General features: G+C 40.6%; 1 protein-coding gene and 1 long non-coding RNA gene across 3 annotated transcripts; one reads left to right on the forward strand and one right to left on the reverse strand.

Annotated features, from left to right (window-relative positions):
- Positions 1-941: 941 nt before the first annotated feature.
- Positions 942-19,174, forward strand: pdcd6 (programmed cell death 6). Of its 2 annotated transcripts, none has more exons than XM_026179323.2 (6): positions 942-1,177; positions 5,614-5,675; positions 14,692-14,736; positions 15,659-15,817; positions 17,886-17,995; positions 18,217-19,174. In XM_026179323.2, exons 1-6 carry the CDS (start codon positions 1,095-1,097, stop codon positions 18,313-18,315), a joined length of 558 nt encoding a protein of 185 aa, XP_026035108.1. In that variant the 5' UTR covers positions 942-1,094; the 3' UTR covers positions 18,316-19,174. The 2 variants fall into 2 exon arrangements, with proteins under 2 accessions (XP_026035108.1, XP_026035107.1); XM_026179322.2 differs by having other exon boundaries at positions 969-1,177; positions 15,659-15,829.
- LOC145430927 (uncharacterized) lies at positions 11,499-11,915 on the reverse strand. The gene is made up of 2 exons (XR_013911263.1): positions 11,778-11,915; positions 11,499-11,688 (listed from the first exon to the last, which is right to left on the reverse strand). It is a non-coding gene; the product is annotated as an uncharacterized LOC145430927 (long non-coding RNA).
- Positions 19,175-19,295: the final 121 nt, after the last annotated feature.

The raw sequence follows: 19,295 nt of genomic DNA on the forward strand, positions 1-19,295 counted from the left end.
AAATGGATTTTTTTGTTTTTATTTTTGTTTTATTTATTTCACAGCCATACTAGTTACAAACACTAAAACTTTAAAATGCAAAGTATTTGAACTGACTATATTTGTGTTTTTTATAATCATAATATAATTGCCTGAAGCACACACATTTGTATGTTCCCTGCGTAGGGCACACTGAGTGCCAACAGGTATATGGGGTATACAAACATTTTATACAACAGTTCAACCAAGCACAGAATGAAGTGTCATAATGTATAATAGCACTGTAGCACATGCATGTATATTTGTATGTTCCCTATCTGTATACTTGCTAGTATTTAAAAAATATTAAAACATTTTATATAAAGTTTTCATAGTTACTAAACAATATATAAAATATAGCACCTAGACTGTGATGGCATAGCATAGGAAAGTATAGAAAGTTCAGTTTTGTTGAGTTATCATGCCATTATTTTGATAAAGATTAAAAATATAGCTTTAGAGCAAAATTATCCTCTTTCAGAGAATGGTACTTTATGCTTTTGCTGCTAACATTTCTATAATTTATTAAGTAATAAGTAATGCAATATATAATCATGTAATGTTGAAAAATTATTCCTATTCTTAGTCCTAATATGAAGACACATTAAAATCAATATAACTGAACTGTGAGTCAGTTTTCAAATGCTTTTGTTTGGCTTTTATTTCTCAGAGAATGTTGCTGATTTTCCAGGAACTTCTCTAGACTGGTCCCTATTTCATCCCATTTAAAAAAAAATCCTGGAAACGCCCGTGAATTTTACACTTAGTATTAAAATAATTTTAAAAAATTAATTTGATAAACTGTTGTTAGACGTGACTTTACCAACACTTACAATTACTTAAAAATTTTAGGTTTCTATTTTCACTTTAGCTGAAAATAAGAGGAAATTGTGACGTCACCCCCTTCATGGGTAGTGTTGAATGATTGGCCACGCCTCTGTGCGCGAGGGAGGCAGGCTGTAACGTGAACGTCAGGGTGGTGAAGTCTGATTGAAGCTACTGAGAGCAGAAACTACAGCAGGAGGAGGAAACACAAGCTATACTTGTGCAAACCTGACAGAGAGCTCCGTGTAAAAATGGCGTACCACAGTCCATACAGAGCCCCCCCACACATCAACGCTCCTCCGGACCAGGGTTTCCTGTGGAATATCTTCCAGAGGTAAGTGCAGGAAAGCCGGGTTGTTTCGCTGCTGTGTGCCTGTCTCTCACTTTGCTTCGAGGTGAAAACTGCTGTCGTGTAATAGCGCGGGAGGAAGAGGGTGAGACTGGGTGGGGGTGACACTAAATATTTCATTGAGAGATCGCTGTTTTTGTTTGTCGTTGCTCTCATCTATGCATAACTCTTTTTCGGGACAGATTTCCCTGAGTGAAATGACTGATTTTCAGTGTTACAGTTGAGCCTCAGTTGTGGAAGTAGTACTACACAGTACACAGCCTGTAGCTGCTTTATGTCACATCTGGTACTACCTTACATTACTACGCGTCTGCAGTGCCGCATAGTTGTATTGATGATGTTACATTGTGCCGAAATGAAGTCAAAGTCAGTCAGCTTGCTCAGTGAGAGTTTTCAAACCTGGGTTCAAGGACCTCCGGGAGTCCTTGAAGGGTTTCCCCTCCCCGGTTTATCCTAGCAACGGAATCACAGCTCCATTCAAAATGTTTTATTTATGTCTCCAGTGAAAACCATCTTCCACCAACACTTGAGTCTGAAGAAGTCATATAGAAATGATATAATATTCTAAAAAAGCTGGATATGACTAACTGGATCTATTTAAAACACATTGGAGAGCTTATTTCCCAAAAAAACATTGTTTTATGTTGGATTTTTGGATGTTCCCCCCCCTCCCATATTTGGATGTTAAAGTGTCAGCCACTGATAGTCATCAGTTTCAGCACAGCCTGAGTCAAAAGCGTGTCAGCAGCCAAGAAGGTCATAGAGTAGTAGGCAGAGAGGGAAATGTTCATATGCCTTGGCCCCTGGCAATAGTAAGCTATAGAGTTATGTAATACTGCAGAAGATTTTTTTCTGACATTAGGATGCTGCTGGCATTGCAAGGCTCGAAACACCCTTTAACTAATTATTTATGTATGGTGGAAAAGCTTTAAGGTATCACATGTACACATTTTGCCTCTTTGAGGAGCAGCACCTTCTCGTGGCTGCATGCATCATTGTCATGCCAGGCGTTATTGTGACTATCATAAAAACATACAGTCATCTGTCACATGAGCCATTGCGCTGCCTCATCTGCTGCCCCTCGGTGAATATCTGGCAGAGCTTTGCTGGAATTCCCTCGGTCATGTGGTCAGAGTCAACGGAGCATGTTGACGCAGAAGGCTTTGCAATCCCTTTTACACACACGCACCTACTAACCCATGACTCACCATCCCATTGTTGGACTGCTTTTATATACATGTTTGCTATGATATGACTACATCTGAGTGGATGCGCCACGACAAGATAAGAAAAGTAGGCTATTTGACGTCTGCCTGGCTAGATGCTGAATGAGTCACTCTCTTCCTTTTGTGTGCATGCTCATGGATGGCTATGGTATGACAAAAATGTTTGAATCCTGCATTTCAAGACTCAGACTTGACTGAGTAGCTCCTACTCACCAATTCTCAGCGTTTAATCAAATTACACATTGATTTAATCAAATAACTACTTGGCAGAAACAAATGTACCTGACAAAAGTTGTTACACATGCAGAGCTAACCGTAATTCTTTCTGCGACTTGCTTTATCCTTAGATTAAAAAGGTTTAAAGTAGGAAGAGTAGCAGTGGAATTTTCAAGCTTGGGAGCTACAGCACCAGTGCCTTACTTTTGGACCAGTTATGTGGAAAGTAGGACGGACTTTTGTTCCGCAAGCTATATTCCAGCCTGATTGCCTAATAGGAAACAGTGAAACATGGGAAAATCTGAGCAGAATAACTGACTCAGTCATGGTGTTTTGTCCTTTTTCCCCCCCCTTCTTTTAATATTGTCCCGCTGCAGCTTTTACATAGAAGTTCTGTATTTGACAGTGTGAATATGGAAACACCAGATGGTTAACTGCCTGCCTCTGCAGGCAAGAAGCAGTTTTAATGATGCTTTCAATTTTTTTTCTTTTTTACTGTTGAGGTAACTTCGCCTAAGGCTGGGCGTGTGAGCTTGTAGGAAGAAGACAGGCGGAGCGGGGAAAAAAGAGAGCTTATACTGTACACACACATACTTCTTTGAGATAATATCTCAGTGTTTGGTAAAGGCTGGGTACCCCCTCTGCCTCCACCAACCCAACCCATCACCACCTTCACAGTGACAAGGCTCTCATTTATGGCAGCATGCTGAGAGCGGTTCCTTCCCCAGCAGGAAGACCAGGCGAGACCGCGTGTTTGTTTTTCTTCATTTAACAGGGGAAATGCACACCGACATATAGCTGATCACCATGCCTCGATGGCTGCAGTCATAGAGTTGCGGCCGCACAAAAACGAGTCACAGCCGGGAGCAGAAACCCAGCACACTTTTTGTTTTTGTTGTTTTGTTTGTTTGGGGGGGGTCCTCCCCTCTTCTTCTCTGCTGGTATTCAAACTGTGTTTGTTGAGTGAGCTCTGCGTCAACAGGTTGGGCCTGGCAGGTTGCTAAGGAACAACTGAGTCACTGGATTTTTGACTAAGCTAGATTTCAAAAGTGTAAGGCCTCATATTTGTGCCAGAGTCCAACCTTATAATGTCTCTGCATCTCAAAGAGAGACTTGTGGCAACATTCAAGCAGACTATGATGTGTTTTTGTCCTTTATAGTTATCTATACTATCTAAATGTTCAGCTAAAGATTTGCTCTCAGCTCTGTGTGATGTCACTAAGAGCCGAGTTCCTAATTGATCCTAACATGGTGAGGCTTATGATTTGATGCCTGTTTGTTTGGGTCTCTAACTTTGTAGAGTGAAGAACTATGGTTATCGCATACATTGAATGGTGATTGGCTGAGAGCATCAGCAGAAGCTGAGATCAAAAAAGCTTCAGCGGTCTATCACCAGCTGTTTAACATGTAGACTGCAGGAGTTGTTATAGCAACAAGAACTAATCATTCAAATGGTAATGGATCCCTGCATTGATCAACTTCTCCATTTTGATCCCAAAGTCTACTTATTATCTCACTCTCTTGGGATATTTTCAAGATGTGATGTGATTGGCTAGAGGTAGCGCTGGTGAATTTGAAATCTGCTTTGATTGGCTGATGTTTGCAACTTCTGGGAATTGAAAAGCTGAACTTTTATCAATGTTTCAGCTCCAAAGTAGTGGGAGGAAAGTGAAGCTGCATAACCTAATTCCCAAGGAGTGAAGGGCAATTGAAGGCTGAAGTGTGCACATGTGAGGGCTTCTTGAGCACAGAAGCCCCACCCACCTGGTGTTTAAACCTTCTGTTTATGAGGGGCAGCCAATCAGAACAAAGTCTTCTAAAAGGGCCAGAGGAAGGGAGCATAATTATGAGATAAATTATGATCTGTGTATCAGGAAAGCTACTCTGGCATAAAGACATAGAAATGACAAAGATTGCTCTCCTTAAAGGTACTGTAAGTGTACATTAATAATTACATCGCATCCCATTTCCTTTCTTTGTTTAAAGTCTGCCAGTGAGTCACCACATCAGTAGCACTTTCCTTCAGTTCCTTCTTTAAATACCTACACAGAGTAGAAATGTACTTAAAGAAGCAGCACTACCTTTGGATGCTTTACTAGCTTTGGTGGCTCCATTAGGGCTAAAACACCTGAATAGTTGGTGAACTGTGACAGTAAATTCAATGACCCTGGTCTATGAAGCTCTTAACCCATTTGCTAACGTTTTAAAGTAGAAATGATCCATAATAATTACATCAATCCTAAGTTTAAAGCCCTTTGATTTGTTGTCACTTCACCTGTAAAACATATTCAAGTAATGAAAACTTAAGTTCTCCAAGATCCAAAGTGACCTGAGAAAACTGGCTCAAACAAAGAGCAGTGCTTTTTGCTTGCTAGTTTCCAGTCAGTTGATTTACTAACTGTATGAGCTGTAACTTCAGGATCTGGGACAAAAAGAGACTAATTTAATTTTCTTGAGTAATTCTGCTTTGTTTTGTGAAGACTTTTCTCTCTCTCTGATATAATTTAATTAAACTGTCAGTGTTGTTGGCAGGAGGCAGCCTGATACATTCTTTTATGTATTGCCAGGTAGTCAAAATAGCATTGCTGTGCACATATGTCAAATATGAGAAATTTTAACTTTTGGTTTCACTATCACTTAAAAGAATCTTCCAAGCAGGCACTATGCTGTGGGCACTAAAAGTTACGAAGCAACAACCTGTTTTAGTTTGCATTCTCAGGACCAACACACACTAACACACACAAACCTTTAGACCTTGTCTGGCTGGTTTCTCTGATCTCTGAGTGTACAAACTGTCTTGTGCACCCTGATCACAGACTTCCATTCATTCTCTGTGCACTGTTGAAACACTAACACATGATCAGTGGGATGAGGTTTCAGTTGGCGAGCGCTGGTGCATGCTGCTTTTGTGTGTTGGGATTGTGTCCTGGTGTGAAGTGGTTAAAGCAGGCGGTATCTAATCTGTGTTTTCCTCCCCAGGGTCGACAAGGACCGGAGTGGAGTGATATCAGACACGGAGCTTCAGCAAGCCTTATCGAACGGTATGGATCAGTGTCTTGGAATTTCTGCCACTACTGTTATTGTCTTTCTTTCCCGTTCTATAAATATCTATATATATCTCACCTCCTTTTCTATGTCAATATATCATTTTTCCCTTTCTTCTTAATTCCCTCTGTTCTTCTTTGCTCCCCTGTGTGTCTCTCTCTTTGTCTCCCATCTCCTCGTTACACACCACTGGTCACTGGCTCACTCTTTGATTTAAGCAACGGCATGTTAAAGCAGAAAAATGGATGGGGATTTTATTTTTATCCCATCGATAGCAGGTGAACCGGATAAAAATGAATGGAGTTTTATTTTTGTCCCAGAACAGAGGAGTAGGTGAAGAGTTTAACGGCGTAGCTCGAGAGAAAATACTTTGATATTCTTCTGTGTCCCAGCAATGACAGCCAGCGCCACACCGTACAGGATGCTAACTGAAACTGTGGGTGTGGATTTTGTCACACTCTTCAAAAGTTCAAACAAGATGAATGCTCTCACATCATCGTAATAGGAATAAGCACAGACTGCTTATAAAAGATGGAAACTGGCTTTTGTTTTGTTGACGCCAGTAATAATGACCATATTTATACAAAAGCGTGTGAAGTTAACAAATCCATAAACTATAGAAAGCAAAACTGGCACAGGAGGTCACATGATGGGTCAAATAGTTCCAATAAAATACTCCAAAAGGCACCAAACCTCAAATAGTTTCTAAAGGCAATGAACACCTGCCATTTATACGAGCTAACACATGCTTTTATACATGGAGATGATCGCTGATGCTGTGCTAAAATGCTTGTGTGGACAGAGATTAAAACATGCTAATACTGACATAGCGTAATAAAGCATTTCTATTTACCTAAGTCACTCTGAAAGCCATTTTATTGTGCTTTCTCTTCTCTCTTGCTCTTGTATAATTAAAAGTGAAGCACAGAGTTTTAAAAGGGGGGAAAATAATGCATAAATCTGCCTCTGGTTAACTATTTAAGCATGTATGCAGTGCAATTAAACAGTAGTATGACAGAATTACATCATAGTTTCTATCCCCTGGTAAACTTGGAGGAATCCTGTGTGGTTCATCAGCAGCTGACGATGTTGACATTTACTCAGCACTTATAGTCTTTTAGCGCGATAATGTGAATTTGCAATGTATTGTAGGTGACTGTTAAGTGAAACCCTTTAGCAGAGTTTTAAAGGTGAGTCAGCTGGAAGCAATTAAATGTCAGCCATGGATAACAACCCCAATCATGCCTGTGCCACATAGGCTAATGGTGGCTTAATTAACTAGTTAGCTACAGCTCATAAACTGCTTAAACTTTTAAACTCTTGCTTTTGTCTTTCATAAAGTTGTTTGTGAGGCTGGGTGACTTTATATAAGGGGTGTGCTTTCTCTCCTGCAGAATGTATTAATCTGATTGAAAACCCAGGGATGTTTCATGAGGCTTACAGCTGCTAGTAATGGAGGCACAGTCCCTCTTAGTCTTGTAGCTCTGCAGGAGGAGCTGCATTCAGACAGGGACGAGGCTTCATTTCCTTAACAAATTAAAAGAAAAGAAACGGAGTGCTTGTTATTCCTCCCCAGCGGTTTCGGGAGAAGCACTGAATAAATGATACGGGTCATCTTCTCTGCTCACATCCTGGAAAATGAAGTCACTTATTATTTGTTTATGTATTTATTTTTTTTATGCTCGTAATGATGAGGAGAGCTGCCACAACAGAGCAGGCATCTATTTTCCTGCCACACTCATCGCTGCGTCGCTTCTTGACCTTGTTTGAAGTGAGACGGCACAGTTAAAATGGGTTAACGATTAATGTGACACCGTTAGACCAGAAACTGTGGCACAGGGTTGATGTTTGTATATTCATTATAATATAATGTCTTCCCCCATCAAGCTTTTGTTTGATTTGCTCCAGCAGCTTTTCAAAGACTTTTCAGCAGATTACGCTGCCCAGAAACCCATTTTTCTGGGCACTTCAAAAGAGAGAAAGAGGCAAAAAAGAAGTGTGAGAGCCAGCAGCAGCACTGAAAGAAGCTGTTATCGAGCTGCGCAGTGACTCTGGCACAGCATACTGATTAGTGTGTAGTGTGTGTTTGTGCGAGGCAAGCGTGTGTGCGTTGCTCATTTCATCAGATTTTTGGGTTTTTTGCCAAGGGTCAGTGAGTCTCTTCTTGTTTTTTTGGACTCGCTGTTGTGTTTGTGTGCTCCTCGCTGCGTATGCGTGCGGCGAACGGCAGGTTTCCCGGTCCAGTCTCTCCTAGTTCATTAGATTCATTGGGAAATGAAACCGAGCCAGTCAAGCCGAACACGGCGCACTGCATCCTGTCCTGCAGCTTCCTAAAGACAACCCGCCGTTCGACTGTCTGTTGCAGCTCTACTGTCTCTGCATTCTGCTTTTTTGAATCAGTTTCCTGCCATCAACTATGCTTTGTCTACTTATTCTTCTTTACCCCTGTCTCTGAGGAGAGCAGAGAGCATCAAGGTTCAGGAGGGAGGCTGGGCCAGTTAAACTCTTTTATCCTCTGCTGCTGTTTCTGCATCACATACTCTGGTTTTCTTATCGTCCATCAGCGCTCTGCCTACCTGTCTTCTGCACATAGAAAATGATCCGGGCTTCACTTCATATGTTTCTTTTTTCCTTTTGCTTTGTGCAGAAATCTTTTAATCTCCTGCTTTTTTTACATGTATTTTCTTTTTCCAGGTAGAAAAAAGAAATCAGTCGGCTAGAAAAAGGCATTTTAAACATTTTAAACATAGGATTATACAACATCTCCTCTCCTCTTACATTTCTCTTGAGGATATGGTACCGGCTGTTTTCCTGCCATGCCCTCTGTCTCCTTGTCCTCTCTTACTCTGACTTTGTCTCTTTGTCTCTCACCCTTACTTAGACAGACACACAGAGAGGGAAAGTGAAACTATCTTCCCTCCTCTCTCTCTCAGTCCTGGGTGTTACCGTGATGAAACAGTGATGGCTCTGTGCTGTTGGAAGTGCACGTGCCTGTCTGTTTTGTCCGTATGCCTTTTAGCCGGGCCATTTGCTATAAATATGGATTTTTTTTTTCTGGCCTTGTCTCTTTGCTCAGCAGTAAGCAGATACCCTACCAACTTGCCTCCATGCTCCCCCCACTCTCCTGCTTGAGTTATTTGTGTAAGAGCTCCACTGAAACTGCTGACATGCAGAGCGGGCTTGAGGAACTCAATCAGCAGCCCTTTCCGTTACACTTGTACATATGTACACTTTTGTAAAACCTGAGCTGAGTCAGATGGCATGGATATTACCCAGACAGTGTTAAGCTTTTCAGCATTTCCACCTTCTGGTGAAGGAGCTGCGTCATGCACTGAATATGTTAGATCCAGTCATTTTCTAATGGCGTGAGGCACCGGTGCCATTTTGACTGGATTCCTTCTTATGCGTTTTCCTTATATGTGACCACAAAACACACAGAGCTGACTGTAGCAGTCGCTTTAATTATAATTCTCTTTACTCTGAGCAATGACTTGCTTGGATACTCCTGTTGATAAGCTCCCAGCATACTACATAACTGTACTCTTTGCATGATTTCAAATTGCAAGGTTTGAGCGACTCCCAGAAAAAGCTAAATTGCAATCACTTACATTTATATTAATTCAACGATAATCAAGCAGCTCTGTCCCTTTGCTGCTCTCAAGGTCAAACCTTTACCTGAGTAATACAGGATGTGTGTTTCGGGAGGTTTCAAGTCTGTGTCGCTACTTTGTGAGCTTAACATTTAAAGTGTGTTTGGAAAAGTTCAAATCCGTGTTTGCTTATGTCAGGCGTGTAGGGGACAATCGACTCACTGAACTCCATCACGACCGTTACATGTATGCGTATACACTGCGGTCAGCGCTCTCCGTTTTTCCACTCGCCCGCCTCCCTCCTCACCTCTTATATTCTCTCACTTCTGTCCACCTCGCCACTGGCAGTTCACCAGTGAGAGGGGTCCAGTGTGTGGACAGGACAGAGGGAGTATTGTCCCAGTCTGCCATCAGACGCTCACAAACATCTCAGCCATACTGGCCGCTTCACACTGGGCAGCCGCAGTGTGTCTAGCATACATTGGTGACCTCACAGCTAGCTACTGGTGTGAGGTGTGTGTGCGTGTGCATGCATGCGTGTAGAAGAGCCCGTGCGTCTGGAAAGGTCACAGCTTGTTCTCTGCTCTGCCTTTGGGCATTTTACTGCTGGCTCTAATGTTTGAGTAGCATTCACAGCGTTTTAGCTGAATCCATGTTTGAACATCCAATTTCTGCTCACGCCAACAGCTACGTAACACTGTAGTATAGAAATATCAAAGATGCATTTAAAGGAAAATTAGAAACACTGTTTTTGGACTAGTGACAAACTCTTTTAATTATAGTTATAACTTATAATAACAGCCTATAAAAATATCTGAATTTTTTTGCTCCTGAAAATTCCAGTATCCCTCGGTATTTGTTACAGTCAACTTATTACATTTAATAAAATAATTGTTGACATTTTACTCTGGATTAACCGTCAAGCGGCATTTTTCATGATCCTATATCCATATTGGATTCTGACCGGTTTATCGGCAGACTGATATTATCTATACAGGTAACAGCCAGATGCTCTATAAAAGCAGAAGTTGTTGCTGTTTGCTAGTTTGGAGCATGTAAGTGTGTGTTAACACAATGCCACAGTCTTCCTGGGAGGCGTGATGATTTGGCCATGTTTTATAGCCACAGGACCTGGACACCTTACAGAGTTGAGCATGAACTCCTCTGTATACCAAAGTAATCTAGAGTCAAATGTGAGCTTTAGCTGTTGGCCATCTGTCCAACAGCTAAAGCTCACAGTGGATCTAAAACAGAATGACTGAAAAACAAAATCAGCAAGCAGTGACCCGCTCAAAGTCCAGACCTCAACCTGATTGAAATGCTGTTGCCTTAAGAGAGTTGTGCATAAATGAAGTGAATGATTCGAGTGTTTCTGCAGATTTTTTTTTTAAATTATCTATTAAAAATAGTTTTAGTACTAGTAATACAAACATAAAAACATGAATTATGTTTTTGACTATGAATTGTTGGTGATCAAAGTATTAGGGAGTTTCCAGTTTATCTAAATTGTTGTGTTTAAATGTGCTGTAGCACATAATTCGCTACTATTACTGAAACGAAGAAGTAACAGGCAATCATTTTGTAATGATGTGTGTGTGTGTGTGTGTGTGTGTGTGTGTGTGTGTGTGTGTGTTGTTTTTTTTTTTGTTTTGTTTTTTTTAAAAGCATCTGTTGCACATTAAGGAAGTATATATAGAGATGACAAACAGAAATGTAGCCCGATTAAAGAAGTATTCCTTTAACATGGTCATAAATGACACCACGCTATTCATTTTAGTCGATGAGAGATGTGGTTTGATGAAAAAAGTACTTGTGAGAAATGGCAGCAAAGAGACATGCTGTAACGCTGACCCGCTTCTACAAATTGCCCTCACATCTATATGCTAATAATACTTTATGATTGTTGCTTTAGTTCATTATTTAGTTCGTTTTGGATGAAAGTGGAATATAGATTCTGGCCCAAATCCCAGCGTCAGTAAGAGCCTCAGGCCTGTCCCAAAACGGCTCTATCCACAGTCCTAGACGGCCTCAGCCATCAATAAAACAAACTGAGCAAGAGGGAGGAAATGACTAGTGTCCTCTGAAGCACACAGTACTTAGTGTACCAAAATCTTAAAGTTTTGAGGTCCTGAAATTGTTTCAGCTTCATATTATTTATTTAGACGCTTTAATGGGCTTTCCCAAGTAAAATCGAGGTGTGAATAAATCAACAATAAAGCAATTTCTGTGTTATGTTTGATTTGAAACCTTTTTATTTAAATGAGATCCTCTTATCTAAGCTCTTGAGGCTCGCGCTGCAAACCTGCTTACTGCTGTGCTGGCATAGCTGTGGAGGAAAATCAAAAACAAGCAGCACGGTGTGAAAAACGCTCCAGAGTTTCGGCAAGCTGTTGAAATTCTGCAGAGGCTGTTTTAGGATCTGCAAAAAGAGTTTCAGGAAACAACCTTAGGTCAGCAAATGTAGGCAAGGTACTGCAATGAGAACCAAACTGCAAATGTTTTGTTCACCTCATCTCCTCGGGTCGCTTCTCTTTTGTTATCTCTGCTCCTTTTGTGCGTTTCCTTGCCTCCCCTCGCTTCTCTACATCTTCTCAGACACGCTTCTCTTTATTCCTGGTCCTGAACTGCCAGCCTGCCTGTAATAAAGTGAGGTGGTGAGTCAGCAGCTATTTAGATGGCCTGATAAATCTCACTGTCTTGAGAGTGTGAAGCAGGCTATAAAAGTATAAACACTCACCTGAAGTAAAGACCTATTGCTCTTTTTCGCGCCCACCTATATGACAGGTAGATTCACTTGTAATTGAAGTTTGTCCTCTAGATGAAAAATAATGATGCGTAGCTGGAAAAAAAAAGACATAAATTGTCATAAAACTCACCCCCGCTTTTTTAAAAAAAACTGCAAAAGTCTTGAGCCACCCCTCATTTCTTTGTATTTTGCTGGGAAAATGCACCAATGGGTGCAATAACAGATATGTAGAGAGAGAGTATTGTAACAAAATCTTAAGGTCAATATTTGATATGACCACCTTTAATTTTCTGCACAGATTGAACTGTCTTAGTCAAGCTTTCCTGTCACTTCTTCAGGAACAGTTCTCCAGGCTTCTAAGAGCTCGTCTGCATCAATGCATCAAAGTTCACGGCAAATTTCAGAATGCTGATGTGCTCGTTCTTCTTCATTGCAGCCACCACATTCTCCTTTAACCTCCTAAGACCCAAACTTTTCCACGGCATGCATTTTTAATTTCTCTTTGATATTTAGGCATATTGGGGCCCGATGAATGTAAAAACAAAGAATTACCTTATTTTTGTTTTTATGAAAAACCAGAGCCACATATGAGGACATTCGTTTAAAATTTTGATTGAACAGTAGCAGTATAATGTCCTCGTAAATGGATATCAGGCCCTTGAAGAGCAAAATTGAGTATTTTGGTCTAAATAACCCAAAATGTTATTTAAACATATGTGGACGCCAGGTCCTAGGAGGTTAAAGCATTACAGACATAATTCACTGTTTGCTTGACTTCTTCATACTTAAACACACAGACACGCACACATGCACAAAAACTCATAAACATGAAGACACAACATATCTACCTCATCCAGGAGATAAAACTCTGCCCAAGAGTACTTGAGAGTATTTATATATTTTTGCATTTAGTAAAATGTTTACTTAATTTTTTTTAAATTTATTATGGCACGTAAATACAACGAAAGATTTATACAGTTACTCGATTACCAAAATAATTGGCAGTATGTTTGGGATCACTGTTATGCTTTCTAGATGGTGTTGCGTGATAGGGTAGCTGTGGCTTAGGAGGTAGCGCAGGTCACCTACTGATCGGAAGGTTGGTGGTTCGATCCCTGGCTCCTCCAGTCTCCAGTAACCCCAAGTTGCTCTCAGTTTAGAGACAGTGCTTGTGAGAATGGGTGTGATTGGGTGAACGTGGCACATTGTACTCCGGGAGAGTAGAAAAGCGCCGTATAAGAATCAGTCCATTTACCATAGATCAAAATGTAATGGTTTTTTCTGCATTAATAATTCCAACAATTCCAACTTTATTAAAACAACCCTGCTGACTTAAATAAAGCCCCAAATCATGACAAAGTCTCCACCATGTTTTCCAGATGGCTGTAGACACTCACTGCTGTACCTCTGTCCTGCATTCCTCCAGATAATCATTGTAATTTAAACCAAAATTTCACATTCGTCAGTCAGAGTTGTTTGTTCTGTGTAGACACAACACTGGTTCATCCCTTGATTTAGATCCAATTTTTTAATGATTTACATGTCAGTGTTAAATAAAAAAAACCTTCAAAAGCCTGGAGAACTGTTACTGGAGACCACTTTAAAAAAAAAATCCAAGCAAGCGTGACTCCTTGGGCGCAAAACATAAAGAAATCGGGGGTGGCCTCATAGACATAGGCTGTCTTCACAGCATAAACTTTTGATTTGTCATTGCTGGAGTGGAATTAATCACAGTATTAATGGCTCTGTTCTAATCAAGTGTCCTTTGAGGATGACGGTGTGATAGTGAGTCAGCAGGCACAATAAATCATGTTAATGGCAGACGGTTTGACGTGCCATTAAAGGACAATCACAGTAGATTAGTAACATTTGTGATAGGTGATATCAGGGATTGCTGCTTTCTGCAGGTTTCAGGTCCCTGCCACGGCAACTCAACAGCTGCTGTGAAAAAAAGTGTGTCTGCAAAATCATTCCCTCTTCACTCATTCACATCTCTCATAATAACGCACATGAGACTACACTAATGATCATCATTTTTCATTATCATCTGCTTGATGGGTTACTATGGTAATTTTCTGATTTATGAAACGTAAAGCGCCGCAGTGTGGGCTTGTTCGCATTGAAAGTCATCTGCCTTACATGGACACTACCAATGTATTTCATGCACAGTGCACATATAATCATAATAACAGTGGCAGGAAGTACATTTTATAGATAGTACAGTCAAGTATGTCTACAGTACTGTTATGTTTGGTCAAATGAAGCCGGCCGTTGCATTTCAGTTATCGTCTCGAGATAATGAACTCATTAAAAAGCAGTAAAATCAGATTCTTTCTTGGGTATGTCGTGATCTTAGGAAATAAATACAGGCCCCGCTAAAATGCTAATCTTGTGAAAATGTTTAATTAAGCTCCAATAGCAAGAAGAGTGTTTATTTTCTGTTTATTGTGATGATGCCAATTTTAACTGCAGTTCCACACAGTTGGTGTTAAAAAACAAAAAATCCCACGGCTGCTGTGGCTCTTACAAAACTCTACTGCACTCCCTAAAGATTTATTATATCATTACTGCTACCTCAGCTCTGTTATCATTATATCAGTTTCTTTGGGGCATTTAGCAGCTGGATGTTGCTGCAGGTCTTGGTGTATTTTTAACCAGCGCTCCTCTGTTTCACAGGCACGTGGACTCCTTTCAACCCAGTGACCGTCCGCTCCATTATATGTAAGTGACCAGTGACGGTGAGACAACCATCTTCCACACACTGCCTCTTGTTCTGGAAATATTCAGGTTGTTTATCTGCCTCCATGCCATGACAACCAGATTAGTTCATTAAACAGCGAGCAATCTGAAGACACAAACAAGCCTCTGCTGTTCTCCTGCTTTAGTGGAAACCTGCAGCCATCAATAAAACCAGGAAGAGGGGAATATCTGCAAGGAAATTGAAAAGCTGGTCCTAAAGGGCAGCTGAGAGTTTCCTAAGACTTCAAATATTGATCTGTTGACTCTTTTATAATATACAGCTGAGGTTAAAAACTGGAAACTTTGCAGTGTAGTTGATCTTTTAAACACACTGACTCTGAATCACAATGTACTAAACGATTCTTTTGTACTTTCTGTACACGAATGGCTGTGGCTTATTTATTTTTAAACTCCAAGACTAGAAGTATGTTAAAAAATGTCTGTCCCTGGGTCTCGCATGTACTTTGCACTCTCCGTTTGTTGTGCGACTTCCAAAGTAAATCCGTATAATTCCATCGCCTCTCCTTTCCACTGCACCATGCGCAGTAAATCCATTGTTTAGTACTCCCACAGCAAGAAGCATATCCTGTGATAACACTCCCTTTGTTGGGAGGTAATTGGATTGAAGCGCATGGGGGTGAGGAGTGGAGTGCTGGTGGGGGGGATCAAGCTGTTTTCTTTCGCTGTCTTATGAGGCAGGAATTAGTCAAGTGTGAGTCTTGCTGTCCCACACTGTTAATTCTGCTGTTCCCTGATAGCCCTGCAAAGATGTATGCGGTGCCGTACTCACTCTCGTGTCCTTAAAACTGTCCCAACCACATTTAATGTCCAGAATGTCTACCAGTGTGCGTGCATATATGTTGTCAGTACCGGTGCATTTAATATGCGTTATATTCTACTTCAGCCATGTTCGACAGAGAAAATAAAGGCGGGGTGAACTTCAACGAGTTTGCCGGTGTGTGGAAGTACATCACGGACTGGCAGAACATCTTCAGGAACTACGACAGGGACAACTCCGGCTTCATCGATAAACAAGAGCTTAAGCAGGCACTGACTGGATTCGGTGAGCAACAAAGTATGCTTGTGTACTAAAATTTAGGGTGCTGGTGGAGGGCTCGATGGTCTCTAGGCTGTTTCTACACGGTCAGTGTTTTTGTCTTTTCAGTTTTCTGTGTGTGTGTTTTAGATACAGCAGCTAGACACCAAATGAGTATATTTTAATCCTACTTTTTTTTACTAACCACCACATATACAAATGCTTTCAATTCATATATTTTGACAAATGTTAATTTGCGACTTTAAATTGGCCTGTAAAAAGCCAGAAAAAGTTGGGGTGCTTTGCAAACTAAATTCAACAGGAAGTGCTACAGACAACTAATAAAGTGTTGAACATTTGAGATTTGGCTGTTTGTTAGCAGGCAGGTCAGTTTATCACCTTGACATAGTGTTGGAGTAAGTACAAAATGTTGTTTGGCCTTTCTTGATAAGACGTCATCTGGGCGACGGCACCTGACTCCAAAGCCAGCATTAATGGTGTTTCCACTGCCTCCAACTGTGCAGAAAACATGCCGAATAGTTCCAGTTCTCCGTGATCTGACGAAGGGAGAACACAAAACATAATCGTTACTCAAACTACAGCAAGACAGTTTTATCTGCTGAGTCCATTTTAAACGAGTTTAGAGCCACAGAAGGGAGCAGCAGCATCTTGTGGACTTTCTCTGCATTCAGTGGTGGAGTTTAAGTTGCATTGTTTTGAATGCATTGCTGCCCGAAGGCCTGAAGATCATTGCCATTCACTGTTGGTTTTCAGCCTTGTCTGCTGTGTGCATATATTAAAGGATTTTTTGAACAGCAGATAGTATTACCTGCTTTGTACTTATACAATAAGAAATACGGCTATTAGACTGTGTGTCTATGCTGTCTTTACACTGTTAAGACTGTCGTGTTGCTCATTAACCTGATGAGTTGCTCATTGGTGCTGTTTAAGCATTATGCAGCTTTTTTCAGTCTCATTTTTCTCCAACTTTTATGAAACAATTTTCTTTCACCAAATTGAGCAGATGTGTTTTGTCAGTATTAAAATCAATTTAAATAATTTACTAATCAGCAGTAAAGTGACCAAATTAATAAATAAAAAAAGAACCTGTGAATGAAATGAGAGTGAAATCTGCCTGTGGGCTACGTTTGTGGTCAATGAAAAAGAAAGATTTCTTCGAAATAGCTGTTTTACTTTGCATGTTTTTGGTGTTTCTTTGTGTTTCCGTATTTTCTAAATCTGCTTCACGAGACTCCTGAAGATCAGAAGACACAGAGGCTCATATTCACTGTATTGTTTTCACTGGCAGTGGCAGGAGCGTCTCAGTAAAGCAGATGTACAGTATCACACTGATGGCGGCTGTCCCGTGAATGCCTTAATCTGACCGTATCATAACATGTCTCGAGTACAGCCACAACTTGTTCTTCTGCCCAAGCCAGTCTGCGTTCATTCCACCCAGCCTGGAGCTCTGCCACAGTCAATTTGCATATGTCATGGTTCACTTAAAAGTCATTACCTGGCCAGGAGCCTCGTGTATGTAGAGGCTGTCATGCCCTCAGTGGCTCCAGGAGCTTCTCACAGTCTCAAGGTCCAGGATACAAATTAAGGGGTGGGGAAAGAAATCGACACAGCATAGCATCCTGATAGTTTGTGTGGCAATATCGTATCGATATAGAGACATCCAATATCAATACTTTATTATTCAGTGACAATGTTGCTGTGCTAAACTGTTTCATTTTGTAGCACAGAAATAACTGAAATGAGATAGCTGTATCTTATTGGATAAAACAGATACTGAGAAAGCTGTACTTTGAGGACATAGCTTGCAATTAAAAAAGGTAATAAATCGCAGTAAATGTTTTTGTGATAGCATTTTGCAAAAGTAAAGAAAACAAATCCCAATCGTATGATGTTGCAGGGTGCGTGGTGATTCCCACCTCAACAAAGACCCAGAGGTGAACGTCCAGCATCTGCCATAGCAGAGTTTAGACCAGAAATCAAATGCATTATAAATCATCCTTTATCAGAAAACAAACCGAGTGGGTGAATGTGTAGGACAGCTTTGAAATGACGGCTGTGTTACTGTTGTGTGCAGGCTATCGTCTATCGGACCAGTTCTACGGCACACTGATAGAGAAGTTCGACCGCCAGAGGAAGGGACAGGTGGCCTTCGATGACTTCATCCAGTGCTGTATTGTACTGCAGGTAACAGAGTCGCACTGACTGTAGTGTGCATGTAAAAGACTTGAAGTGGACTTTCAATCATGTATTTTTATGAGCCAGTTTCTTCCTTCTCAGTAATTTCATGCAGCTATAGAAGAGGCTGCTAAGTGTGACAAAAAGCCTAAAGAAGTAAATGGTATTAATAATAATGAGATAATGCTTCTGGCTAATCTGAAGTAAATCCTTTTTCTGTGCTTTTGCAGAGGTTGACTGATGTTTTCAGGCGATATGATACGGATCAGGACGGCTGGATCCAGGTTTCATATGAACAGTATCTTTCCATGGTCTTCAATATAGTATAATACACACGGCTCACCACAGAAGAGCACAACTGGACACAACTGTGCCAAAGCTACCGGCACCTCCCGGAAGTCTGCCATGATGGACGCTGCAAGATTTTTTTAATTTTTAATGCCTTGCTGTTGTTTTTTGTTTTGTTTTTTTGGGGTTTTTTTTTTTTTGGGGGGGGGGGGGGGTTCACTTTTATTTATAAAGTTAACAACACAATTTTTTCTGTTTATTTTCCAAATCATTTATCTGGAAGTATAACTCAAATGCTTGATATAATAAAAAAAAAATCTTGTAGTGTTTTTGTTTGTTGACCAATCTGAACATTGTCTGTGTCGGCGACTCCGTGTGGGGGAACATTATGGACGCATCTGTCTTTCTGTCTGTCTGTTAATGTTGACATTAAATGTCTTAACTTTAATTGATTACATTAAAAAAAGAAAAGAAAAAAAGATCAGTCGAGAGTGAAATAATGCATTGTAAATACGATTTCAAATGCATTGCATGCTTTTCAGGGAAATTTCACCCCACAGTTGAAGCATGCTTTCCCTTTCTCTTGACTTTTTCCTCAGCCCTATTTTGCTCAAAGCCATGTTTACAAAACTGTGAGAGCAGGAGACGCCCTGCTTTGAGATTCACTCACATGCCAGCTTACATGCCATATTTGTACAAAATTATTTTTAACAGCAAATCTTCAAATGTGAGAACATACAGTTGGTTTTTTTTGTTTGTTTGTTTTTTTGGTAGAGGGTAAGCATAATGCCTTTAGTAAAGCTTATTTTTTGTGCATGATGCCTTAAAATGTGTACAAACAAACAGGAAAAAAACACAAAAGAGAAATCTTTTATTAAAAACAGAAATAAGAGAATCTGATGTGGAGTTTGCTCTCATTATTTCCAGCTTCACAAAGCCTGGCATGCCTGGCTTTGCAAGGAAAACTGGATTTAAGGCTCAGTGTCTCCCTCTGCTGTGTGTTTCCGGTTTTTACCACTGC

Source organism: Astatotilapia calliptera, chromosome 9, assembly GCF_964374335.1.
Source record: "Astatotilapia calliptera chromosome 9, fAstCal68.1, whole genome shotgun sequence".
Lineage (NCBI taxonomy): Eukaryota > Metazoa > Chordata > Actinopteri > Cichliformes > Cichlidae > Astatotilapia > Astatotilapia calliptera.